The sequence below is a fragment of the Echinops telfairi genome, unplaced genomic scaffold (genome assembly GCF_000313985.2).
Source record: "Echinops telfairi isolate 266 unplaced genomic scaffold, ASM31398v2 ScPeMD7_8;HRSCAF=38, whole genome shotgun sequence".
Lineage (NCBI taxonomy): Eukaryota > Metazoa > Chordata > Mammalia > Afrosoricida > Tenrecidae > Echinops > Echinops telfairi.
The window spans coordinates 12546243-12567361 of NW_022103905.1; the positions used below are offsets into that span (position 1 = coordinate 12546243).

Sequence of the window (21119 nt, forward strand, 5' to 3'; positions counted from 1 at the left end):
TCTTCACCACATTTGCTTATTCACCCACTTTGTCTTCAGCGGTTGTGTTGGGAAGGTGAACATCATAGAATGCCAATTTAATAGAAGAAAGTATTTTTGCATTGAGGGAGTACTTGAGTGGAGGCCCACTGTCCCTCTGCTACCTTAATACTAAACCTATAACTATAGGCACATATGAGGATGGGGAAATCACATATATTTTACTTATATATTTCTTACCACATTGATAAAATAGTGAAATTCATCCTTCATGTTCCCCAGAATCCTTTAATAATGACACATTCTGGGCAGGTTGTGATCATGCTGAGATGGTGAGGGAAAACTTTCATTTATTCTGTAATGTTTGCATTCAATTTGCTATGATAAAAATGAATGCATGAATAACATGGTGATTTCTAAGATCAGATTAAGTAAAAGAGTCAGTATACAGTTTTTTCTTTCTCCAAATGTCCCAGGGAGAGATAGTTGCATCCTCCCTCTTCTGGATTTCTATAGTAGTTTGTTTATATCTTGGTCCTAACATAGAATTTAATTTATTCCACAAATATTTATCAGACAATTTAGTATATATGTTCAGAAGCCCTCGTGGTGTAGTGAGTTACACATTGGGCTGCTAACCCCAAGGTCAGCAGTTAGAAATCGCCAGCTACTCTGTGGGGAGAAAAAAAGATGAGACTTTCTACTGCAGTAAACAGTTACAGCCTCAGATGCCCACCGGTACAACCCCACCTTGTCCTGTAGGGTTGCTATGAATTGCAATGGATTCCACAGCAATGTATTGAGTTGTTGAATATATATGTGCTTGGCTAAAAGAGCCATGGCTCCTTTTCTTCAGGAGCTCAGTTAGCATAATAGTTGGGTGATGATTTCTCTTTTAGAAGTATTACTTATTTAACCACATATATTCGTTGTCCATTTGCTTTTATCAGTTTAACAATGTACCTTGAAAGTCATTATCTGAAAGACAATTTCGTTCTACCTCATCTTTAATAATGTACAAGAAAATTCTTTGACTCAATAGGGAATTTGAGACTGTTCTTTGTAAGCAGATTGTGAGATGCCAATACATTGCAATGCCTTATATTCTGTACAACATGGGCTTTCTGCCCAAAAGCTTGATGATTTTTAGACACTTTTTCAAGTATTCCTTCATTAACCTGTGAAGGGATCTGGGGCTGAAAGTAATAGATTGTTTTCTAGGCAGAACGTCCCAGAGGCATAGATTGATCAACTCACGCATCTTTATGGCGAATTCTAAGAATGGATCTCCCCAAAGGAGGTGTATCCTCTGCTGCTCTGTAGATCTCTTATCTATTGATCTAGTTATCTGTCCACCTGCCCATCCCTGTTGCTCTGTAAAATATTTTAATTGATTAATTAGATCTAGTAATGAGGTTCATATTCTTTAAAACTAGTAGAAGGCTTCATCCAAATAACAGTGAGATCATCATTGGGAAAACTGAGATCACTCTCTGCGAAATGAGTATTGTGATGGGAACAATAGTTTTGCGTGTATATATATTCTTGGATTTTGTTGTAAAGTAAGTCTCGCACCTGTAAAGCCATATTTAATTTTTAAACAACTTTAAAAATATATCACCTATATTAATGTACACATTTGATATTAGAGAAGAATACAAACGAGAGTGTGGTTTTGCCAGCGCAGTGGTCACTAGCAAGGCATGGCAGATTCAGTGGTTTCGAGCCTCCTAGAGTTCATCTCTCTCGTGCAACAGGGATCTCTAGATAGAAGGGAAGCCACCCAGGACTTGTGTTACACAATTAGGTACATGAAGTACCCAAGTGTCTCTGTTACATAGCTTCATTTCCTTTCTCCCAACTATTGGGAGCAACAAGCAAGACCACCTCCCCAGTCCTCATTCATGTGTTCTCTTGTGTTCTTCCCAGAGAAAAAGGCGTTACGTTTTCACTCTGGATTTCTCTCAATGGATTATAAAGAATGAGCAGCAGACTGGCAGAAAATATATACATAAAAATAAATTATTCTTTTCCAATTCATAGCAAAGCAGGCAAATGTTGAATCTTTCTATGGGCACATTTCTTCACTATTTTAGCAGGAGTGTCTTTAACCAAGAAATCTTATTATATTTTTCTTTTAAAAATGTGTAAACGCTGATCTCCTTAATAGAGATTTACATCTTCATCGGATGTCAGAGAATCCCTAAGGACCTTTATACTCTGTAATTCACTTCTAAAGTGGGTCAGCGGAGTGTGAAACAGTGGAGGATAAACTGTGTAACTGAAAATCCCTCCTAAAGTTGGGACCAGAAAATAGATTGTCATTTTTGTAACGATATTTTTTTCACAGTCCAATGAATTGTATTGACCTCAATACTTATAATAGGAGGCTTATCAAAGGCCATGCATTCCCTTTGTTTAAAACAAAGATATTCATGACATTTTGATATCATTTGATGAACTTGGAGAGTTGTTTTTTTTAATTGAGAGAGGGCAATTTTGTCAGAGTGGAACCAGGCCATGTAATAGCAAATTCAGATTTCCCTCCCTTGGCTTCTCTGCACTTTGGAATGACATAATTCCCCAGGATGTTCCTGTGTCAGCGGCTGTAGCATCTAAGAAGGATGAAATCTCTCTCTTTCTTTCCACCTTCCTTTCCTGGAAACATTCAGAGTGTGGTTAAATATAACCTTTGCTGTGCAACGACATTCTGTTTTATACCCGTGCTGCTGCGTTTTGCTAAAGGAGACAGCTGAGAAACCCATCAACTTTTCGTCACTGAATTATGAAACCTACGTGTATCTGCATCCAGTGTCTTGCCTCTGTTTATAATGAAAGAAAAACTTCTCTTCCCTTCTAAAACCTATTCTACAGCCCTTTCAATGTTCATCCCACTTCTGATCTTTTGCCCTTCTAGTCATGAACTTGCACATCTTACGCTTCACTCAATATTGTCAAATTGCTACCTGAGGTTGTACTCAGTTGTATAAGAGATGTTTGAAGGTATAGCACCTATCACATCCCCACCAATATTATATGTAATGAAGTTTTCTAACTTCAGCCTACATGATGGATATTACATAGTACATAGGTGCAATAACTTTTTTTCTCTGATTTCAGTCATCTTTTTCTTCTTTGAATTGCCTATTAATATAATGTGTCTTTTTTTCACATAGCCTATTAAGGTCTGTCTCCCTCAATGATATGGATTCTTCACATATCCTATAATCGAATCCATTTCTCACTTAAATCAACTGGCATTATTTTCTCATTGTCTATGGCTTAATTTTCCACCCTTTTAGATAAGTTTTGATAAATAAAAGTTTTTCACTTAATTTATTCAGACTTAACCCTTTTGTCTGCAAGAAATTGAGAATTTTCTCCCTTACTTGGACATCATATATTCTCTTAATTTTTTTGCTAAAAGTTTTAGAATTTAAAATTTTACAGTTGTTTTTCTAATCCATGTGTGATTTTAGGTATAGTATTATTTGTCCTGGCATATTCAATACCGATTTGTGATGCTACCTCTGTGTGGTACCTAGTGTATATGTGTCTGCACATATGTAGACACAAACACATATCTACATGTATCTTGGAGGATTTCATTGATGCAATCTAAACCAAGACCACAGGGTCTTGGTTCTTTTTTATTTAGATTAAGTATAATATTTTCTAAGATTAGCTATAGTTTTCATGGATAAATCCAGATAGAGTCATGATTGCACATTAGCCTGCTAACCTCAAGGTCAGAAGTTCAAAACCACTCACCACTATATAGGAGAAATAGGAGGGTTTCTATTTTTGTAAAGAATTAGTCTTGAAAACCAACTGGGACCATTCTGCGCTGTTACATAAGGTCATTATGAGTCTAAATCAACTCAATGGTAGTGAGCTTTGTTTGTTTGTTTCTTTTTGTCATGGATGTTTAAGAATGGGCTCAAATGCCATGAAAAACCCTGTGGTTCTTTTGCTCATCAGATTAATTCTATCACACCAAATCACTCTTTTATGTAAAGTTAAAACTTCCATTCTTTATATCTAGTTTCCTTCTCTCAGCTATGGCTATTTGATTTGCTCTCCTCAAGTGAGTCTTGTTTTGGGTCTGATTGAAAAAAAAAAAAAGGCAAACAAAACACAAAGAAACTGTTCAATAAGCGATAAGGCTAGTGATAATGACTATAAAGACCAGGCTGCAAGTGTGAGAACTGAAGGTAACAAGAAAATACTACATCCAACAGTACTTTAGAATGAACTGAGAACGAAGGTCATACTTGGAGATTGCGATTGACATACATCCTAATGGTGCTTGTTCGCTTGGCATCATCCACGCTCTTCCTTCGCCACAGGAACACAAACTGGACTGAATTGACAGAAGACTAATTTCAAAATCATTTACCTCGACTTCAAATCCGTGATGCAACTAATTGGTTGTGGGACCTAGGGGGATCATCATTTAAGCTTTGGTAATCGTATCTGTGGAATGAGAGCTACACGTGGCATCGTTTGGGGAAAAAGACATGAGATGATACATGCCAAATCACACAGCATGACATTTATCATCTCACATCTTTTTTTCCCACCTGAATTTTGAGACCATCTCAAGAGCACATTTGATATATTGAACACGAGTGACCGAAGCCCCGAAGAGCTGTGGGAGGACTTCAAAAGCAGCATGCATGAAGCAAGCAAACGGTCATTAAAAAGACAGGAAAGAAAGAAACGATCAAAGTGGACGCCAAAAGAAATTCTGAAACTTGCTATTAATTATAGAGTCGCTGAAGCAAATGGAAGAAAGGCTGAAGTCAAGGAGCTGAATTAAAAAGCTCAAAGGGCAGCTCAAGAAGACAGAGCCAGGAAGAACGCGGTCAACATTTATGAAGCTGAAAGACCTCAAGAACACATTCAAGTGTCGAGTTGTACTGTTGAAAATTCTATAGGTAAAATATTGAATGATGCAGGAAGTATAAGAGAGGATGGCAAGAATACACAGTCGCTGTACGAAAAAGAATTAAACGACAGTCCACCATTTCAGGAGGTAGCATATGAGCAAGAACCAATGGTGCGGAAGGAAGAACTTCAAACTGCACCGAATGCATGAGCCAAAAACAAAGGTTCCAGGATTGGAAGGAATACCCATTCCAGTGTTTCAGAAAGCTGGGGAAGTACTGGAAGCACTACTCAAGTATGCCAGGAGATTTGGAAAACAGCTACCTGGCCAACTGACTGGAAGAGATCCATATCCGTGCCCATTCCAAAGAAAAATGACCCAGCAGAATGTTCAAAGTATAGAACGATGTCATTGATATCACACAAATGTAAAATTTTGCTGAAGATAATCCAGCAATGGTTGCAGCAGCACTTTGACAGGGTTCAGGCCAGAAGTTCAGACCGGAGTCATAAGAGGACATGGAACAAAGGATAGCATTGCTGATGTCAGATGGACCTTCGCTCAAAGCATGGAATCCCAGAGGGATGTTTACTTGCATTTCATTAACTATACAAAGGCATTTGACTGTGTGGATCATGATAAACTTGGATAACCTTGAGAAGAATGGGAATTCCAGACCACTTCATTGTGCTCATTCAGAACTTAGACACAGATCAAGAGGAAGTTGTGGAAGCAGAACGAGGGAATGCTGTATGGTTTAAAATCAGGAAAGGTGTGAGTCAGGGTTGTATCCTCTCACCGTTCTTGGTCAGTTTATATACTGATCAAATCTTCAGAGAAGCTGGATCATATGCAGAAGAGTGTGGCATCAGGTTTAGAGGAAAGCTTATTAGCAACCTGCGGTATGCAAAGGACACAACTTTGCTGGATGAAAGTGAGGAGGAATTGACGCACTTGTTGATGCAAACCCAGGATTGTCGTCTTTAGTATGGATGGCAACTCAATGTAAAGAAGATCAAAATCCTCACAACTGAATCAAGAGGTAACCATGATAAATGGAGAAAAGGTTGACATTGTTGAGGGTTTTATCTTACTTGGACCCACAATCACTGCTCCTGGAAACAACAGTCAAGAGATCAGAAGACATATTGCCTTAGATAAGTGTCCTTCACAAGATATCTTTAGAGTATTAAATAACAAAGATATTACTTTGAAGACCAAGGTGCACCTGACCCAAGCCATGGTATTCTTTTCTGTTGCATCATATGCATTTATGAGTTGGAAGACTATAGTGGCAGCTTAATTGTCCTTGATTTGGAATTCAAATGGTTCACATCTGGAGTTCAGAAGGTCTGTGGTTTCTTACTCTTAGCCCTCTTTCATGGGTCACATGTCTTGCCATCTGGTCCCTTGCAGTGTAGAGTCTCTCAGGAGGTTCTGCTATGAGAGTAGACTTACTTCTTGTTCACTTTCCTATAGCTTGCTTCCTTTTGCTGTATTCCGTCTTACCTTCTGCCCACATCTATCTCCCCGAAATGTGCTGAACGCTCCGATGTTCTGATATCTCCTCTCTTTGTTCTTGAATGTTTATGTCTATATCAATCTTTTACTATTAGTTTGGTAAATTCATAATAGAGAGCAGAGATGCCTATATGTGACTGATTTACCATTTTCAGATAATAGTCCCATATAGTATATTCAAGCAGTAGGTGAATAAGGAATGGCTGAAACCTATTGTGCTTCCATAGAGGCGATTACAGATTGTAGGGACCTTCTACAACACAGTGGAACTGCCTCCAAGGGTTTCCAAGGCTGGAATCCTTATAGAAGTAGACTTGCACCTCTCTCTCCCATCAGGCAGCTGGTAGGGCTGTACTGCTGACCTTTCAACTAGCATATGAGCTCCGGACCACTGTGCTGCTGGGACTCCTGGGATAATAAATAAATACATTTTAGAAACCTTCTGCCTTGGAGTCTGCTCCAACTAAAATAGCAACGCTCTGCAGGGTTTCTGAGGCTGTCCGTCTACATGGGAGCAGATACGCATTCTCCTGCTGAATGGCCAGGACAGTTTTGAACCATTGACCTTGTGGTTAGCAAAGAAAGGAATAGAGAGTTACAAATTAAAAAATGCCTACAACTGTGAATGACAAAGCCAAACCAAATCAGCAAAGAATTTTTCCAGTTTGGGGTAAAAAGGCAGTAGCAATACAGCTATTTGGACTATTGTAGATATTATGAAAATATGAAATAGATTGAGGAATACATGGAAGAGTATGAATATGAGAAAAATCTAGGTAGTGGTTTCAGCCAGCCTTAGTGACTAGTTGCATGAACCTGGGATGACTTTCAAGCTTTTGAGCTATCCGCTGGATGGAGGACATTTTCATCTTTCAACAAAGTGCTTGCAGAAAGAAAATCGGCAGAGGAAGCGATCAGTTCTATTTTATACTTAATATGTTTCAGATGCCTTGGGATCACCCATATAGATATGATCATTGGACAGATCCTCTTGAGGTGTGAAAGGCAATGACTGCAATGTGGACTGAAGTCATCTTCAATGATAGAGTTGTAATGAGAACTAATGATTCAATTTCATTGGTCTCCCAGTATTTCTAGAGCCCTTGACTATTCAACAGATTGAGTAATAGTTATTCCTATTCTGCCTTTATTTGAAATAAAATTAAAACACCTCTGAGACTCATGTTTAGAGACATAAAAATAATATATGTAGAGCAGGATCAGAAGTGGGGTTTGTCAGAGTGATTACTTTTCTTGCTTGTAAAAAAGAATCATTACGGAACCTCAAGCCATCTGTAGAGATAAATATTGTTCCAGTGTGAACTTGAAATACCCCAATGACCATCTGAACTCTGAAATATTAAAGAGTCACATAAAGTAAGACTATTTCAAGTTTTCTATGAAGACGTGATTTAGATTCCAAAGTTTGCTTAGAATGATTTTAGATAGATTCGCTTGAAAGAGAAATATCACATGAATGTCATTTCACACACATTCTTCTTCTTTCGTTTTTCATCTTTTCTTTCAACAGAAAAGACGTCCCTTCTTTTTCAAATCAACCCTTTATACTGTGTCCTGTGTGCTGTTTTTTCTTTATCATAAAAGATAACACCTGTGAACATCTCTTTCTTCAGTCATTCTTTTCTTTTACACATTTTCAGGAAAGATATTTAATACTTACCTGCCATGAGATTAAAGAATAAACTGGCCAAAATATAAAACCAGGCTGTATGGCTAATGCCGATTGGACAACGTTGAATCACGGGTAGCACTAATGGATGGTAGCCAGACAAGACAGAGAAAGCATTTCTTGTTCTATAGTTTTCAGCCTCAACCCCACAGAGCAGAAACTTGACCTAAGGGGAACTTTCAGTGGCCTATGTATATGCCCTAACTCTACATTGGAAAGATAATTTTTATGTGAAGAGCTATTCCTGGAAACATAAATTCTCCAAATTCTCCAGTTTCACATGTCAGTATTCAGAAGACATTGTTGAACCATGTTGAAATTAAATGTATATAGTGTGGAACATCACCCCAGTCGTCTGTGGGATTGTCAGACTGTTATGGTTTCTATATTGCTGTGAATCTGGGGACATTTGCCACTAGGATCTCAAATACCAGCAGGGTCATTCCTGGGGGAACAGGTGTCAGCAGAGCTTCTAGACGAAGATTAGAAATGAGGACTCCACTTCCCAAAAAATTCCACAGAAAACTTTACGAGTAATAGCAGAATATTTATTGCTTGATATAGTGCTGAAGATGAGCCCTTCAGGTTGGAAGAATGCAAAGTGTTACAGAGAAAGAGTTGCCTTCTCAAAGCAGCATCAACCTTGCTGATTTGATTGGAGCAATGTTCTTGATCTTTCTTTGCTGATGTGACAATATTCAATGGAGGAGAAGAGAAGCCGCTGCACACCCCAATAATGATCAGAACGTGGAATATATGGCGTATGATGATAAGAAAATTAATTGTCAGAACGTGGAATATATGAAGTATGATTATAAGAAAATGTCCGGAAGAGCAAACCTATCTATCCGGGAAGAAGTACCGTCAGAATGTTTCCTAGAAACAAGGATGGTGAGGCTTCCTTTCATTTATTTTGAACACGCTATTATAAGGGGCCAGTCCCTGGAAAAGGACATCATGCTTTAGTAGAGAGTCCGCGAAAAGGGAAGAAGCTCAGGGTGCCGGATTGATGCAGTGATGGGGCTGAAACAGAGCAAGCATTGTGAGGAGGGCACAGGACCGGGCAGGGTCCTATGTGGTTGTGCAGATGGTCACTATGAGTTGGAACAAGTTCAATGACACCTAACAACGTTGTCAAACAAAACCCCCAGATTAGCAAACGCCTATTATAATACCTATTTTATCGGTATGAAAAGAAAACTATGACTGCTATGACAATTTTGTTTTTTTTCCAATCTTATTCCCACATGACAAGTAATGCCCCAGACTTGTTCTGCAATTTTAATTGTTAATCCAGTGGAATAAGCTTGCAGGAAAGGATTCCTAGATTTAGGTGAATAGAATAAAGCTGCTGCTAAGTGAGCCTCCCAGGGACTTGAAAGGCTATGTAAGTGCAAGAGCAAAAGTCAATAACCAAAAGAGGATTGACCTGCAGGCACAGCGTCTCTTTAACGGGTACTGATTCTTGAACACAAAATCATTGAATTTAATTATTAATTTAAGTGGATTAGCGAGATGTATATGGAGCACTAGAGGCCCTGTGGGTTAGGGTTTGGGAGGTTCAACCCCACCAGCCACTCAAGGAAGAAAAATGAGGCTGTCTACCGCCCTCTTTCCAGATAAAAAATGCTTCAGCATCTCCCGAGCTCAGCATAGAGGGATAGAGGGTGGGGATCCCCTTTGAATCACCCCCCTGGGTCATTCCAACACCCAGAGGGAGGGATATCATGCGCTGAGACACACGGATTTACTGTCTCAGAAACCCTATGGAGCAGTTACTCTCTGCCTTCCAGGGTCCTTGGGAGTCACAAGCATCTTCCTGCCCATGGGTGAGTGTGATCTAAAATACTGAAGGGAGGGAAAGTTTTCTTTCAAATTTTTTAACAAGCAGCGTAATCCCCACTACTTAAGGTTAATATTAATGGTACTCTTCAGGAACCATGGGGATGCATCAGACTGAAGTAAGGTCTCTTTGATGCTAAGAAAAGGGGAAATGCATCTTTTGAAAGGAAGCTTCTCACTAGGAGGGTGATTAAAGTCTTAAGAGAACTAAATTTTTAATCCTTTACACACTCAGTTGGGAGGCATTTTTGTTACCTGGAGTAAGACTCAGAATCTGGCATAAGTGCAAACATTCAGTCCCCTAGCCCAGGGCTGGATGGCGTCCTATGCTCCACTGCCCATTACTGGACACTGCCTACCTTCTCTATTTTCTGACCGCCCCCCCCATGCAAAATGGTTTCTGGTTAGGGCTACAATTGGTTTCCAACTGCAAAATAATACCTTCCAAATTGGAAAGCTAAAAATGACTAACATCTTCTTTGCCAACAGAGGTGAGTTTTTTATAAGTGGTATATTCTGATGAATACAAATCATTTTGCGCCTCATTATCATCATTTAAAATAGCTCAAACCTCACCAACCCTATGCGGACAGGACTCCTTATAAAAGGTAGAACCGGGGAAATTGTAAATCAGAAGAAATGAGATTAATAAACTATAATATAATCAAGGGAAAAAAAAGGTAGAACCATTATGAAATAATGTGGGTTTTGAGTCGCCGGATTTGTGTGTGTGTGTGTGTGTGTGTGTGTGTGTGTGTGTGTGTGTAGGGGGTATTATCAGTGAGGATGCCCATTCTCCTAATCTATCATAATGTTCAGAGAGATTGTGACAACTCTTTTTTTTTTAAATCATTTTATTGGCGGCTTTTACAGCCCTTATAGCAATCCATACATCCATTGTGTCCAGCACATTTGTACATATGTTGCCTTCATCCTTTTCAAAACATTTTCTTTCTACTAGAGCTTGGTATCGGCTCCTCATTTTTCCCCTCCCTCCTTCACCCTGCCTCCCTCCTGAACCCTTGATAATTTATAAATTATTATTATTTTCATATCTTACACCAGCCTCTCTCTCCCTTCATCCACATTTCTGTTGTTCATCTCCCTTGGGTGGGTGGGTGGGGTGGGGGTTGTACGTCAGTCATTATGATTGGTTCCCCCCTTTCTCTCTTCACCATCTCCCTACTCTCAAGGCATTGCTAAATCCATTGTTGTTCCTGAGGGGTTTATCTGTCCTGGATTCCCTGTGTTGAGAGCTATTATATGTACCAAGGTACATGCTCTGGTCTAGCCGGGTTTGCAAGGTAGAATTTGGGTCTACCTTGATGGTGGTGGTGGTGGTGGTGGTGATGTGAGGAAGAATTAAAGAACTAGAGGAATCTTGTATGTTTCATCAGTGCTATACTGCTCCCTGGCTGCTCGTCCCTTCCTTGAGACCCTTCTGTGAGAGGATGTCCAATTGTCTACAGATGGGTTTTGGGTCTCTACTCTGACCCCCCTCGACACCCGCCCTTGTTCACATCGATATGATATGGTTGTTTGTTTGGGGTCTTCTGATGCCTGATACCTGATCCCATCAACACCTCATGATCACACAGGCTGATGAGCTTCCTCCATATGGGCTTTGTTGTTTCACAGCTAGATGGCCACTTGTTTATCTTCAAACCTTTAAGACCCCAGACTATATCTTTTGATGATCAGGCACCATCAGCTTTCTTCACCACATTTGCTTATGCACCCAACTTGTCATCAGTGATTGTGTTGGGAAGGTGAGCATCACAGAATGCCAGGTTATTAGAACAAAGTGTTCTTGTGTTGAGGGCGTACTTGAGCAGAGGCTCAATGTCCATCTGCTATCTTATTATTTAACATATAATATATGCACAAAGGACTATGTCAACTCTTTATATCATCAGAACGCCAGTCAGGTCATAGCAGGAAAAAAGAGAGCTAGCCTTGGTGGCTTAGTGGGTTATATTTTGGGCTGCTAATCGCAAAGGTCGAGACTATCAACCACTCCCTGGGAGAAAGAGGATGCTTTCTACTCCTGCAAAGAGTTACAGTCTTGGAAACCCACAAGAGCAATGCTCCCCTGTTTTGTAGGTTCACTGTGAGGCTGAATGGATTTAAGGGCACTGAGCTTTTGTAAACATCATTCCTGGGTGTTGTTGATGGTTCCTCTGTTTCAGATAGAAATATTCAGAGATAACACTTATGCTGGGAAGCTCTTTTAAAAATACGAAAAGGAAAAAACTAAAGAGTACTTCTTAAAGATGTTATACCAGGAAGAGAGAGGAAAATCTTGTTGTGTTTGTTCGGTAGAATAAAAGCTGACTGCAAAGTAAGATGATTTGTTTTCAGTATATAACCTTGGAATTGAGATTGCTTGCTGCGTCTAAAAAGAGTTGTGGTGAAAATATTACAGCAATAAACACTGTATTTGGGGTTGGTGGTTTTGAAATTATTCAACAAGGCTTCCATTTATTGGGGAAAAACATAATTGCAGGTTATTTGAACATTATAGCTCTAGCCATATGACATCTTTTTGTGAAAATTAATGATGAGTGGTTTGCCAGACCATTAAGCTGGAGCCTGTAGTTGATCTAAAAGTTGGTTTTCATGACTTTTCTTCCTCACAAGCTTAGGTGACTTCCTTCAAGTGGTTACGCATTGTGTTGTGATCCACAAGGTCAGCTGTTTGAAACCACTAGTCATCCCTCAGGAGAAAGATGGGCTTTCTATTCCCATAATGAATTGTAGTCTCAGAAACTCATAGGGACGGTTCTACCTTGTTCTGTAGGATATCCATGAGTCAGCATAACTGAAGGGCACTGAGTCTGATTTTCAGTGATCACAAGCCAACAGAGGAAACAGTGGAAACCTGATGTCTTAGCCCTTCCTCCTGCAACTGGAAGGAGGCCTGCTGGTGCAGTGGATTACATGTTGCACGGCTAACCACAAGGTTAGCAGTTCAAATTCACTAGCTGCCTCTCAGGAGAGAGACGAAGTTTTCTATTGTAGTAAAGATTTACCTTCTCAGAAACCCATAGGGGCAGTTCTACTTTGTCCTGTAGGGTCACTGTGAGTGAGACGCTACTTTCTGACACTGATTGAGTGATCCCGAAATTGCAGACAAGAGTCAACAATTGCTTTCCAAAAATTCCCCACCATCACCCACTACTTTGAGCCAATCTTATTTATGGAGAGTTACAACTAGTTTCAATGACTCTGATATGTTCACCCCTTTCCAGTCTTCTGAGGGGTAGAGCAGCACACACTGCAAAATGAGGGAGCGCATCGTACTCCCCCGCTTCCTCTCTGACTTTATACCACAATTTCTGTGTTGGAGAATTAAACGTAATTACCCCTTCAGTCCTAATTTGACATTTGAAAGAACATTTTCTGTTTATCTGGAATGATGATATGGACAGTAGAAAACAACCTCTCTTCCAGAGCAGCTTCTCCGGGTGGGGAGATTGCTTCTGCAAACACAGTCAGTTAAACACAAAAGAACTTTGTGACCCTGATAGAAAACGACTTCAAGTACATTATTGTTTCTTGATCGACAAATGAAAGTAACATCTATAATCAGTGGAGCTCATTCTCGTCTTCATAAGTTTTGTTTTCTGGTTTTTTTGGTGAAGGTTTACACAATGATTCAGGTTCCCATTCAGCAATTTCCACAGGAGCACAGTCCTTAGGTGATATTAATTATGTTTTCAATCAATTTGTTATTTGAGAAGGGCTTGTGGTTTTAATATGGAGCTATGGTGACACACTCGGTTAAAAATTGGGCCACTCATCACAAGGACAATGGTTCAAACCCACTGGTCCACAGGAGAAAGGTGAGGCTGTCCACTCTTGTACAGATTTCCAGGCTTTGAAACACAAAAGAGCAGTTCTAGTCTATTCTATAGAGTCAATATGGAGCAGAATCAACTTGATGACAGGGTATTCATTTTTTTTCTCCTTTTGGTCTATGTGTTTTTAATAAATACATTTTATCGAGTTAAGGAAATTGCTGAAGATTCTTAGCTCGCTAATATGGCTTTTCATTGCTTTGGTTTTTAACTTGTTTTATTTCTGAATGTTTGATTTTGTTTATTATTGTTACTGAAAACTTTTTACCATTTCACCTGATAAATCACATGGATGTGTTTTTTAAGTCATCTTAGCTGAAGCATAAGATATTAGCTGTTTTACCTGAATTATAATCTACATATTATAAAATAATGTACACTCATCTAACCACTTTTGCAATCAAAGCATATGCAATTTCCATCATCATCAAAAGCTTTCTCAAGTTTCCTTGCGGGCATTTCTCATGATTACTCCTGATCTGTGTTTTGTTATTACATATTAGTTTTGATTAAACTTCCACTTCAAGAAAAACATGACAGTATGCATGTTTTTGTATTTTTTAACTCAGCATCCCTTTTGAGACCCATCCTTATAGTAGTGTGTCAGTAGCACGTTGCTTTTGGTTGGACAGATGCAGTGCATTTTAAAATCCATTCAACTACTGCTTGCCATGTGGCATATTCCTGGTACTTGGCCCTTATTAATAAGTAAACCATGGATATTTGTAATACTTTGGGCAGACTTTGTGTTTTCATTTTTTCTTTCTATTAGTGGCTTGTCATATACCTTTTTTTAAAAGAATTGTCGATCTCTTTTCCAAAGTGATATTAGCATTTTACATTCTCAGCTTCAGTGTGTATTTGAGTTGTTCCATACTTACTAACTCTTCCTAATGTGCGTCTTTTTAATTTTAGCCATTCTACCGTGTCATTTTATTTCATTTTAGTTTTAAACTCTATTTCTTCATGACTAATGATAAGACTATTGCTATTCAGCGTTTTCTCATAGTCACCTTGACCTGTAGTCACTCACATATTTTTGTGTGTATTTAAATACTTTATCCATTTTAAAATTTAGTAATTTGCCTAAATGACTAAATTACATCAGTACATTAGATACTGATGTATATGTATACACACATACATACATAAAAAGAATATATCTGTATATGATACAAATATTTTGTTTGTCTGATTTTGGGGTATAAAATTATACTTTGAAAAATAATAATAACTGTATCTTGCCTTCTAATACTATATTGTTTGTTTCTGGTACATATTTTAATATCTCCTGGAATTTCCAGAAATAAGTTAAATAAATAAGTGGTGACAGTGCAGATTTTGTGGTTTGTTTTTAATAATAATAGGGTCCCCCTTAATATTTCACTTTTAATGGAATTTTTAAAAAGTAATTGTTTTCAATATATTAAAATTAAGGAAGAATCACTCTATCTCTACTTTAAATAAATTTCAAAACATTTAGGACATTTTGAATTGTATCAAATGGCTTTGGATATCTATCGATATCCAGATAATGTACTTATTTTCTGATCAACTGAAATGTTATATTAAACCAGGTTTTTAAAAATGTTAAATAATCTTTGAAGTCATATGTTTTGGATAAGTTTATTATTCTCTAGATACAATAATATTTTTATTTGTTATCTTCATGCAATAGTTTAAATATTTATGGTCATCAGTAAGATTTTTATTTTACTACTTTCTACTGACATGTATCATGTTTTATATCTAAAATAATATCACCTTCAGATAGAAGAAAATCTGCAAAAAATATTTTTGTGATAGTTATTTCTTCTATATGAATGAGTTAGGTAATATATTTCAGATTTTCATCATGCTGTGTGACGTTGGGCAAATCACTTTCTCCCTCTGAAGCTAGTTCATCTATAAAAATGAAGGGAATTGGACTATAGGAACTCCTAGGTTGCTCCAGATCTAGCATCCTACCACCTTAACTTCATAAAGAAGTCCCTTCAGCTTTATGCTATTAACTTACTAGGGCTGAATTAATAAGTTTAAGAGCAATATTACTGAGAAAGATCAAAATAAATTGTGTCCTCATGACTCTGGTAGTTTTAAACCTGAATTAAAAAAAAAAAAAGAATCTATAAGAAAAAGCTTAGAGGCCATTGTTTTATCAGTTTGGCCTGAGACAAAGATTTAAAATTTTTTATGTATTTATTTATTATTTATTGAGACGGAAACACTTTGACCCTGCGATTTATCTTAGAGTGCTTTCAAAATTGTGGGCCATCTATACCTCTCTGTACAAGGCACGCGAAATATTCGATAAATGCAGTGAGTGCACAGACAGGAGTTCTAGATCAGGGAGCCACTCCTGCCATTTACTAATTTTCTTATCTTATTGCACTCACTTCACCCTTTGGGGGCATTGATTTTCTTATTGGTGAGAATGGATACGGAAGTTGTAAGTAACTAATCCCATAAGAATGTCTACCGCGGTGGTTTGATTGAGGCTTTGTCCCCCTTTACTGTGTCGTAATTGGTCCTGGAAGCAACGTTGCAAGGCAGCCAGCACAGTGCCAGTGTCCTTATTTTCAGAGTTGGTTCAGACTGTGGATGCTAGAGAACTTGGTAGTTTGCCCAATCTGCTTCCTAAGTGGCAGCGTTCCCGCTGGAGCCCAGGAATTCTGATTCCTCAGCTGCATTTTTTAATTTACCACACTGTCTTTCATTAAACCTTAAAATTACCTTTCTATACTTTCCAAGCATTCTGGCCTATAGTCCAGCCATTTACATCACGAAGACCAACAATCTCTGATGCCTGGGGGTTCAACTTGGAAGCCATTTGTGATTTTAGACACGGTAACATAATAACACGTTGTTCATGTACAGTGAACCCTTGTTTATCACGGTTAATCGGTTCTAGACCCTACCGTGATAAATGAAATTCTGCGAAGTAGGATTCCTTATTTGTAAATCAAATATGTTCGTAGTTAGAGCATAGAGGACATGAAAAAACACCCTTTAGTCACCATTATACTCGTATTACCCAATTTATTAAACGAAAAAGGGAAAATACAGTAAAACATTTTGGACGTTAATTACAACTATCATTTATTATTTTTTATATTATTTATGGCATCAAGCGTGTACAGTATGAGCCAATCAGCGGCAGTAATGACAGAGCATGCGCTGTTACGCAAAAACCGCGATAGAGTGAAGCCGCTGAAGTCGAAGCGCGAAGTGGCGAGGGTTCACTGTATATGTGGAACTGATCCCTTGAGAAGAACTCCGTCTAACACGTCTCCCTTCTTTTCCTGATTCTCTTTCAGCTGGCAGTTCTGTGGATGAAAAGGTTTTACATCATACTTGTTCTCCCCTCCCGAGGGATCTTGTCTTTTGTCCATGTTTGTTTGCGAGCTCTCCGATCTGTTTTGGATTCCTGTTTTAGCTGTGACATGTGCATGTTCTCCCAGCTTTTCATTCTTTGGTTGTTTGCTAAGTGTGCCCCGATGTGTTGCGTTTATAAGAGGTTGTACTTTGCCAGCTGCGCTTCCTTGAGCTTACACTTGCCAATCCAGGGGTCCGCTGCAGTCAAACACAGCATCCGGTCTTTGTCTGCCGATCAGAACCTTCCTGACCGATTCAGGATCGCCACAGGCACATGCCACTTTCAAGGGCAAATCGCATTTGGGAAGATAATACATTGTCTTGGACTCTGACAGTGCTTTTCCTTCCATGCTGACAGCTAATTTCCAAACCTCCTTCCACAAAAACACAGTAGCTTTGACCTGGAGCTGACCCTGCTTAGCGTTTGTCATACTAGGGTGTATGTGTCTAGTGCGGTTGACCCATGTCCCAGATTCCTGTACATAAAGCTGTACGATGCTAAAAGCCTCTTTGTTTTGTTTTGTTTTCTCGTTCATCACTGAAGGCTCGGATAGTAAGTGGCAGTGAGGTGGATGCTTCTAAATTCTCTGCACTCCAGGCGTTTGGTGGGTAAGTGTCATCCATAACCTTTTCCGTCATTACATCCACTCTTGGCATTTGGCTGTGCCCTAAAAATATATATTTTGAATACATGATGAATGCTTATAGTATGCAAGATGCATAATTACCTTAACTGTTGCTCTCTTTTTCTCAAAATAAGGTCATGTTTAAGCAATAAAGGGATATATTCTCATGGAAAATATTTCTAACAATAAAACTATGCATATCCATCCAAGCATAAAGTCATGCCTTTATGTTCAGGCAACATCCAACGTCCAACCACATAACTATCCACAGTCGCATCGGTTAAAATAGGCACATGGTAGAGTTCAGAAATCCCCAGCACAGAGCAGGACATGGTAAAAACAACACCTGCCTGCACACAGCTCATGCATCTCATGTCTCCTATTTACAAAGCAACTGTCCTGTTGGATATATAGCAATAGAGTACATATGTAACTTGTAATAGTACAGCTATAACCTGTAATACATATGTCTCGATACTTATAATACATACCTATGTTACTGGCTTATTTTCGTATTGCCCTATACTTTTTAATCTAAAAAGTTTACCATATCACAGTGCGTGTTTCAATTCCTAAGCAACAACATCCAACTTCACGTATTATCTCTTGACAGGTGTAGCATTATTTGTCTGTTTAATTTTCTTATGACAGTATTACCAGGAAATACAAGTATAGCTTGGCTCCCAAATGCAGCAAAATGAGTACTAGTGATCGCAGCAGCAGGAGGCCAAAGAAAAGCATAGATTTGGACGTGAAAGAAAAGGTTATCACACAACAGGCAGGTGGAAAATCAATGAATGCTATTGTTCACAATCTAGGCTTGTTACACTCAACAACCACGCGGGTCCTCAAAAACAGTGAAAACATTCTCCAAGCTGTTAGCTTCAGGGTGAACAAAAATGCAAGAAGGATATGGAGAAATGGCAATGACCTAGATTATGAACCAAATGCAAAAATGCAGATTGACAATCACTTCTAAGACACCAAGCTTATTCACGGTACTTACAACAAGCCAGGATAAGACTGTGCTATGGTATTCATCCAAGTTGAAATCATATAATGTCCTGTTTTATAGAATGTATGTGGACATGTGTGAAGCATGACTTTATGCATATATATGTATGTTATATATGTAGTTATATAGTTATAGAGATCACCTAACCAGATTCACCATTAACATTGTCATTCTATATGCAAATATAACTGCAAAATTTTACATAAATGAGTGTCTTATTAATACAGTGCATACTATCTGTCTATGTTTTTGCCCTCAATGATTGGTGCATGAACATCTTTCCATGTCTGTCAGTCTATGAATTAAATCTATGCCATCATTTTAACAGTTGCATGGGGTTACATTAATTCATATGCCAATGTATTTGATATTAAACTATGAAAACATGTGTGACTTATATGATCCATGCAAAATCTTCCAAGAAAGCCAAGGATGCCTTTATTGTCCAGCTGTGCCCTCGTGTCAGCTTGATGCGTATGCTCATGGATCCACTTCCAGGAGCTCACCCACGTCTCTCTATGGCATTGGGGAAGTCGTCTTACTTTGTGTGTATCTGCGCATCTTAGCACAGTCCATCAATATCCGTGTCACTCTGACTTTGTAATGCCAGGTCATGTTCTGAAGGTTTCTCCTTATTGACTTTACTCTCACAAGGGCCCTATAAGGTAAGTCGTTTCAGCTCCCTTCACACAAATGAGGAAATGGATGCGTAAAGGAGTTTTCAAAAAACCTCTTCTTTCAGCTAGCTAGGAAGCGACACAGGCAGTGTGCTAATTCAGCTAATTGAGTTCTATTCTGTGCTCTTAATAGCGATCTTATATTGCCTCTGACATTTCATGTCTTCCTTCTTTTTCTATTTAACAACACATCTGAGAAAATCTCGACTCTATTATGTCCAATGTAACCATTTCAAACCCATCGTGTAGTATATGCCCCCTACCCCAATGGATGGGTTTTCAGGATTGTTCTTGTTGTTGGCTGCTGTCGCGTTGCTTCTGACCCATAGAGACCGGATGCCTGACAGAAGGAAACACTGCTCAGTCCCGTGCCATTCTCACCGTGGCTGTTGGCTTTGAGCCCATGGTTTGCAGCCACTGTGCCATTCCCTGACATCAAGGGTTATTTCCTTTTTGCTACCTACCCTTCAACTTGGCCCGACTTGGTGTCCCTTTCCAGGATCTGGGTTTCATTATTATGAGTGATACTGTTGTAAACCTATTACAATAGCTAGATTTTTAAGAGTATAAATTTGGGGAACCAAAAATTCACATTTACACAGACGTATCATTAAAAGCATTGCATTGAGTTTTTTCTGATTCATACAGATACACAGGCCCATAGGGTTTCCAAAACTGTAAATATTTATAGATGGACACTACCACATCTTTCTCCTTTTAAAGACTGGTGGATTCGCAGGAAATATTTTAACCACTGTGCCACCAGGTATCCATGTATAAGCAGATGTATTATATCTGTGTGTATTATTTTGTAAGTATTGAAATGTGAACACATTTATATATAAGACATAAACAGTCCCCAATAAACTAACATCTGATTTATGTACCACCCACAGTTCTGAACCCACCCCCATGAGCCTATAATATTAAAATTCAAGGTACATACATACAATGGGTCTTAATAACAAAAAAGCGATACTTTGCATCACGAATCATATTATTCTTATGACTACATAATTATGTTAAAACATTTTGTGTATATCAGAGTATTTCTTTAATGATTTTTACCTATATACTAGGATAAATATTTGACTAATTGATATTAAATATTAACCATACTTAACTCTTCTAACTTACATATTAATTTGACTTAAAGACAGACTTAAGAATGGAACTCATTTGTAATCTGGGACTGCCTATAAACTGCAGGAAATTGAGATCGATATTTTAAATACATTAAAACGTTCTCTTTTTTAAGGAAAAATGTAGTCTTAGAATTCTGTTATAGGACATTCTCACTCTTCAAAAATTATATCAATCCTTGTGCTACTTAATTTTAAATGAAAAATGTTTAAGGTTTAAATATGACATTTTAAGGAAATGGTTTACATAATATTTCTTTATTCAAAGTGCAAGAATGTTATTGACTGCAGTGAGTCTATAAGAAATGTTCAGTCAGGCCACTGGAAGCCCTAGAAAAAGGATTGTCTTTTATAGGAGTCTTACATGGGACTGAAGCAGGCCCCGCCACTATGTTCTGTGATGGAATATGACCAGGTGGGAAAAGTGTGTTTTTAGCATGAACACCGCAGTCGATTATTGCGAAGTGGTGAAGGAAAATTTTGAACCAACTATGCATCTCT

At 38.4% G+C, this 21119-nt stretch overlaps 1 protein-coding gene across 1 annotated transcript in view; it reads left to right on the forward strand.

The window, feature by feature from the left end:
• The window catches only part of UNC13C (unc-13 homolog C), a 586641-nt gene that overhangs the window by 112552 nt on the left and 452970 nt on the right, over positions 1–21119 (forward strand). Inside the window, exons 3-4 of the mRNA XM_045286469.1 lie at positions 17101–17123; positions 17703–17767. Coding sequence (XP_045142404.1) covers positions 17101–17123; positions 17703–17767 — 88 coding nt within the window. The remainder of the gene's footprint in view (positions 1–17100; positions 17124–17702; positions 17768–21119) is intronic.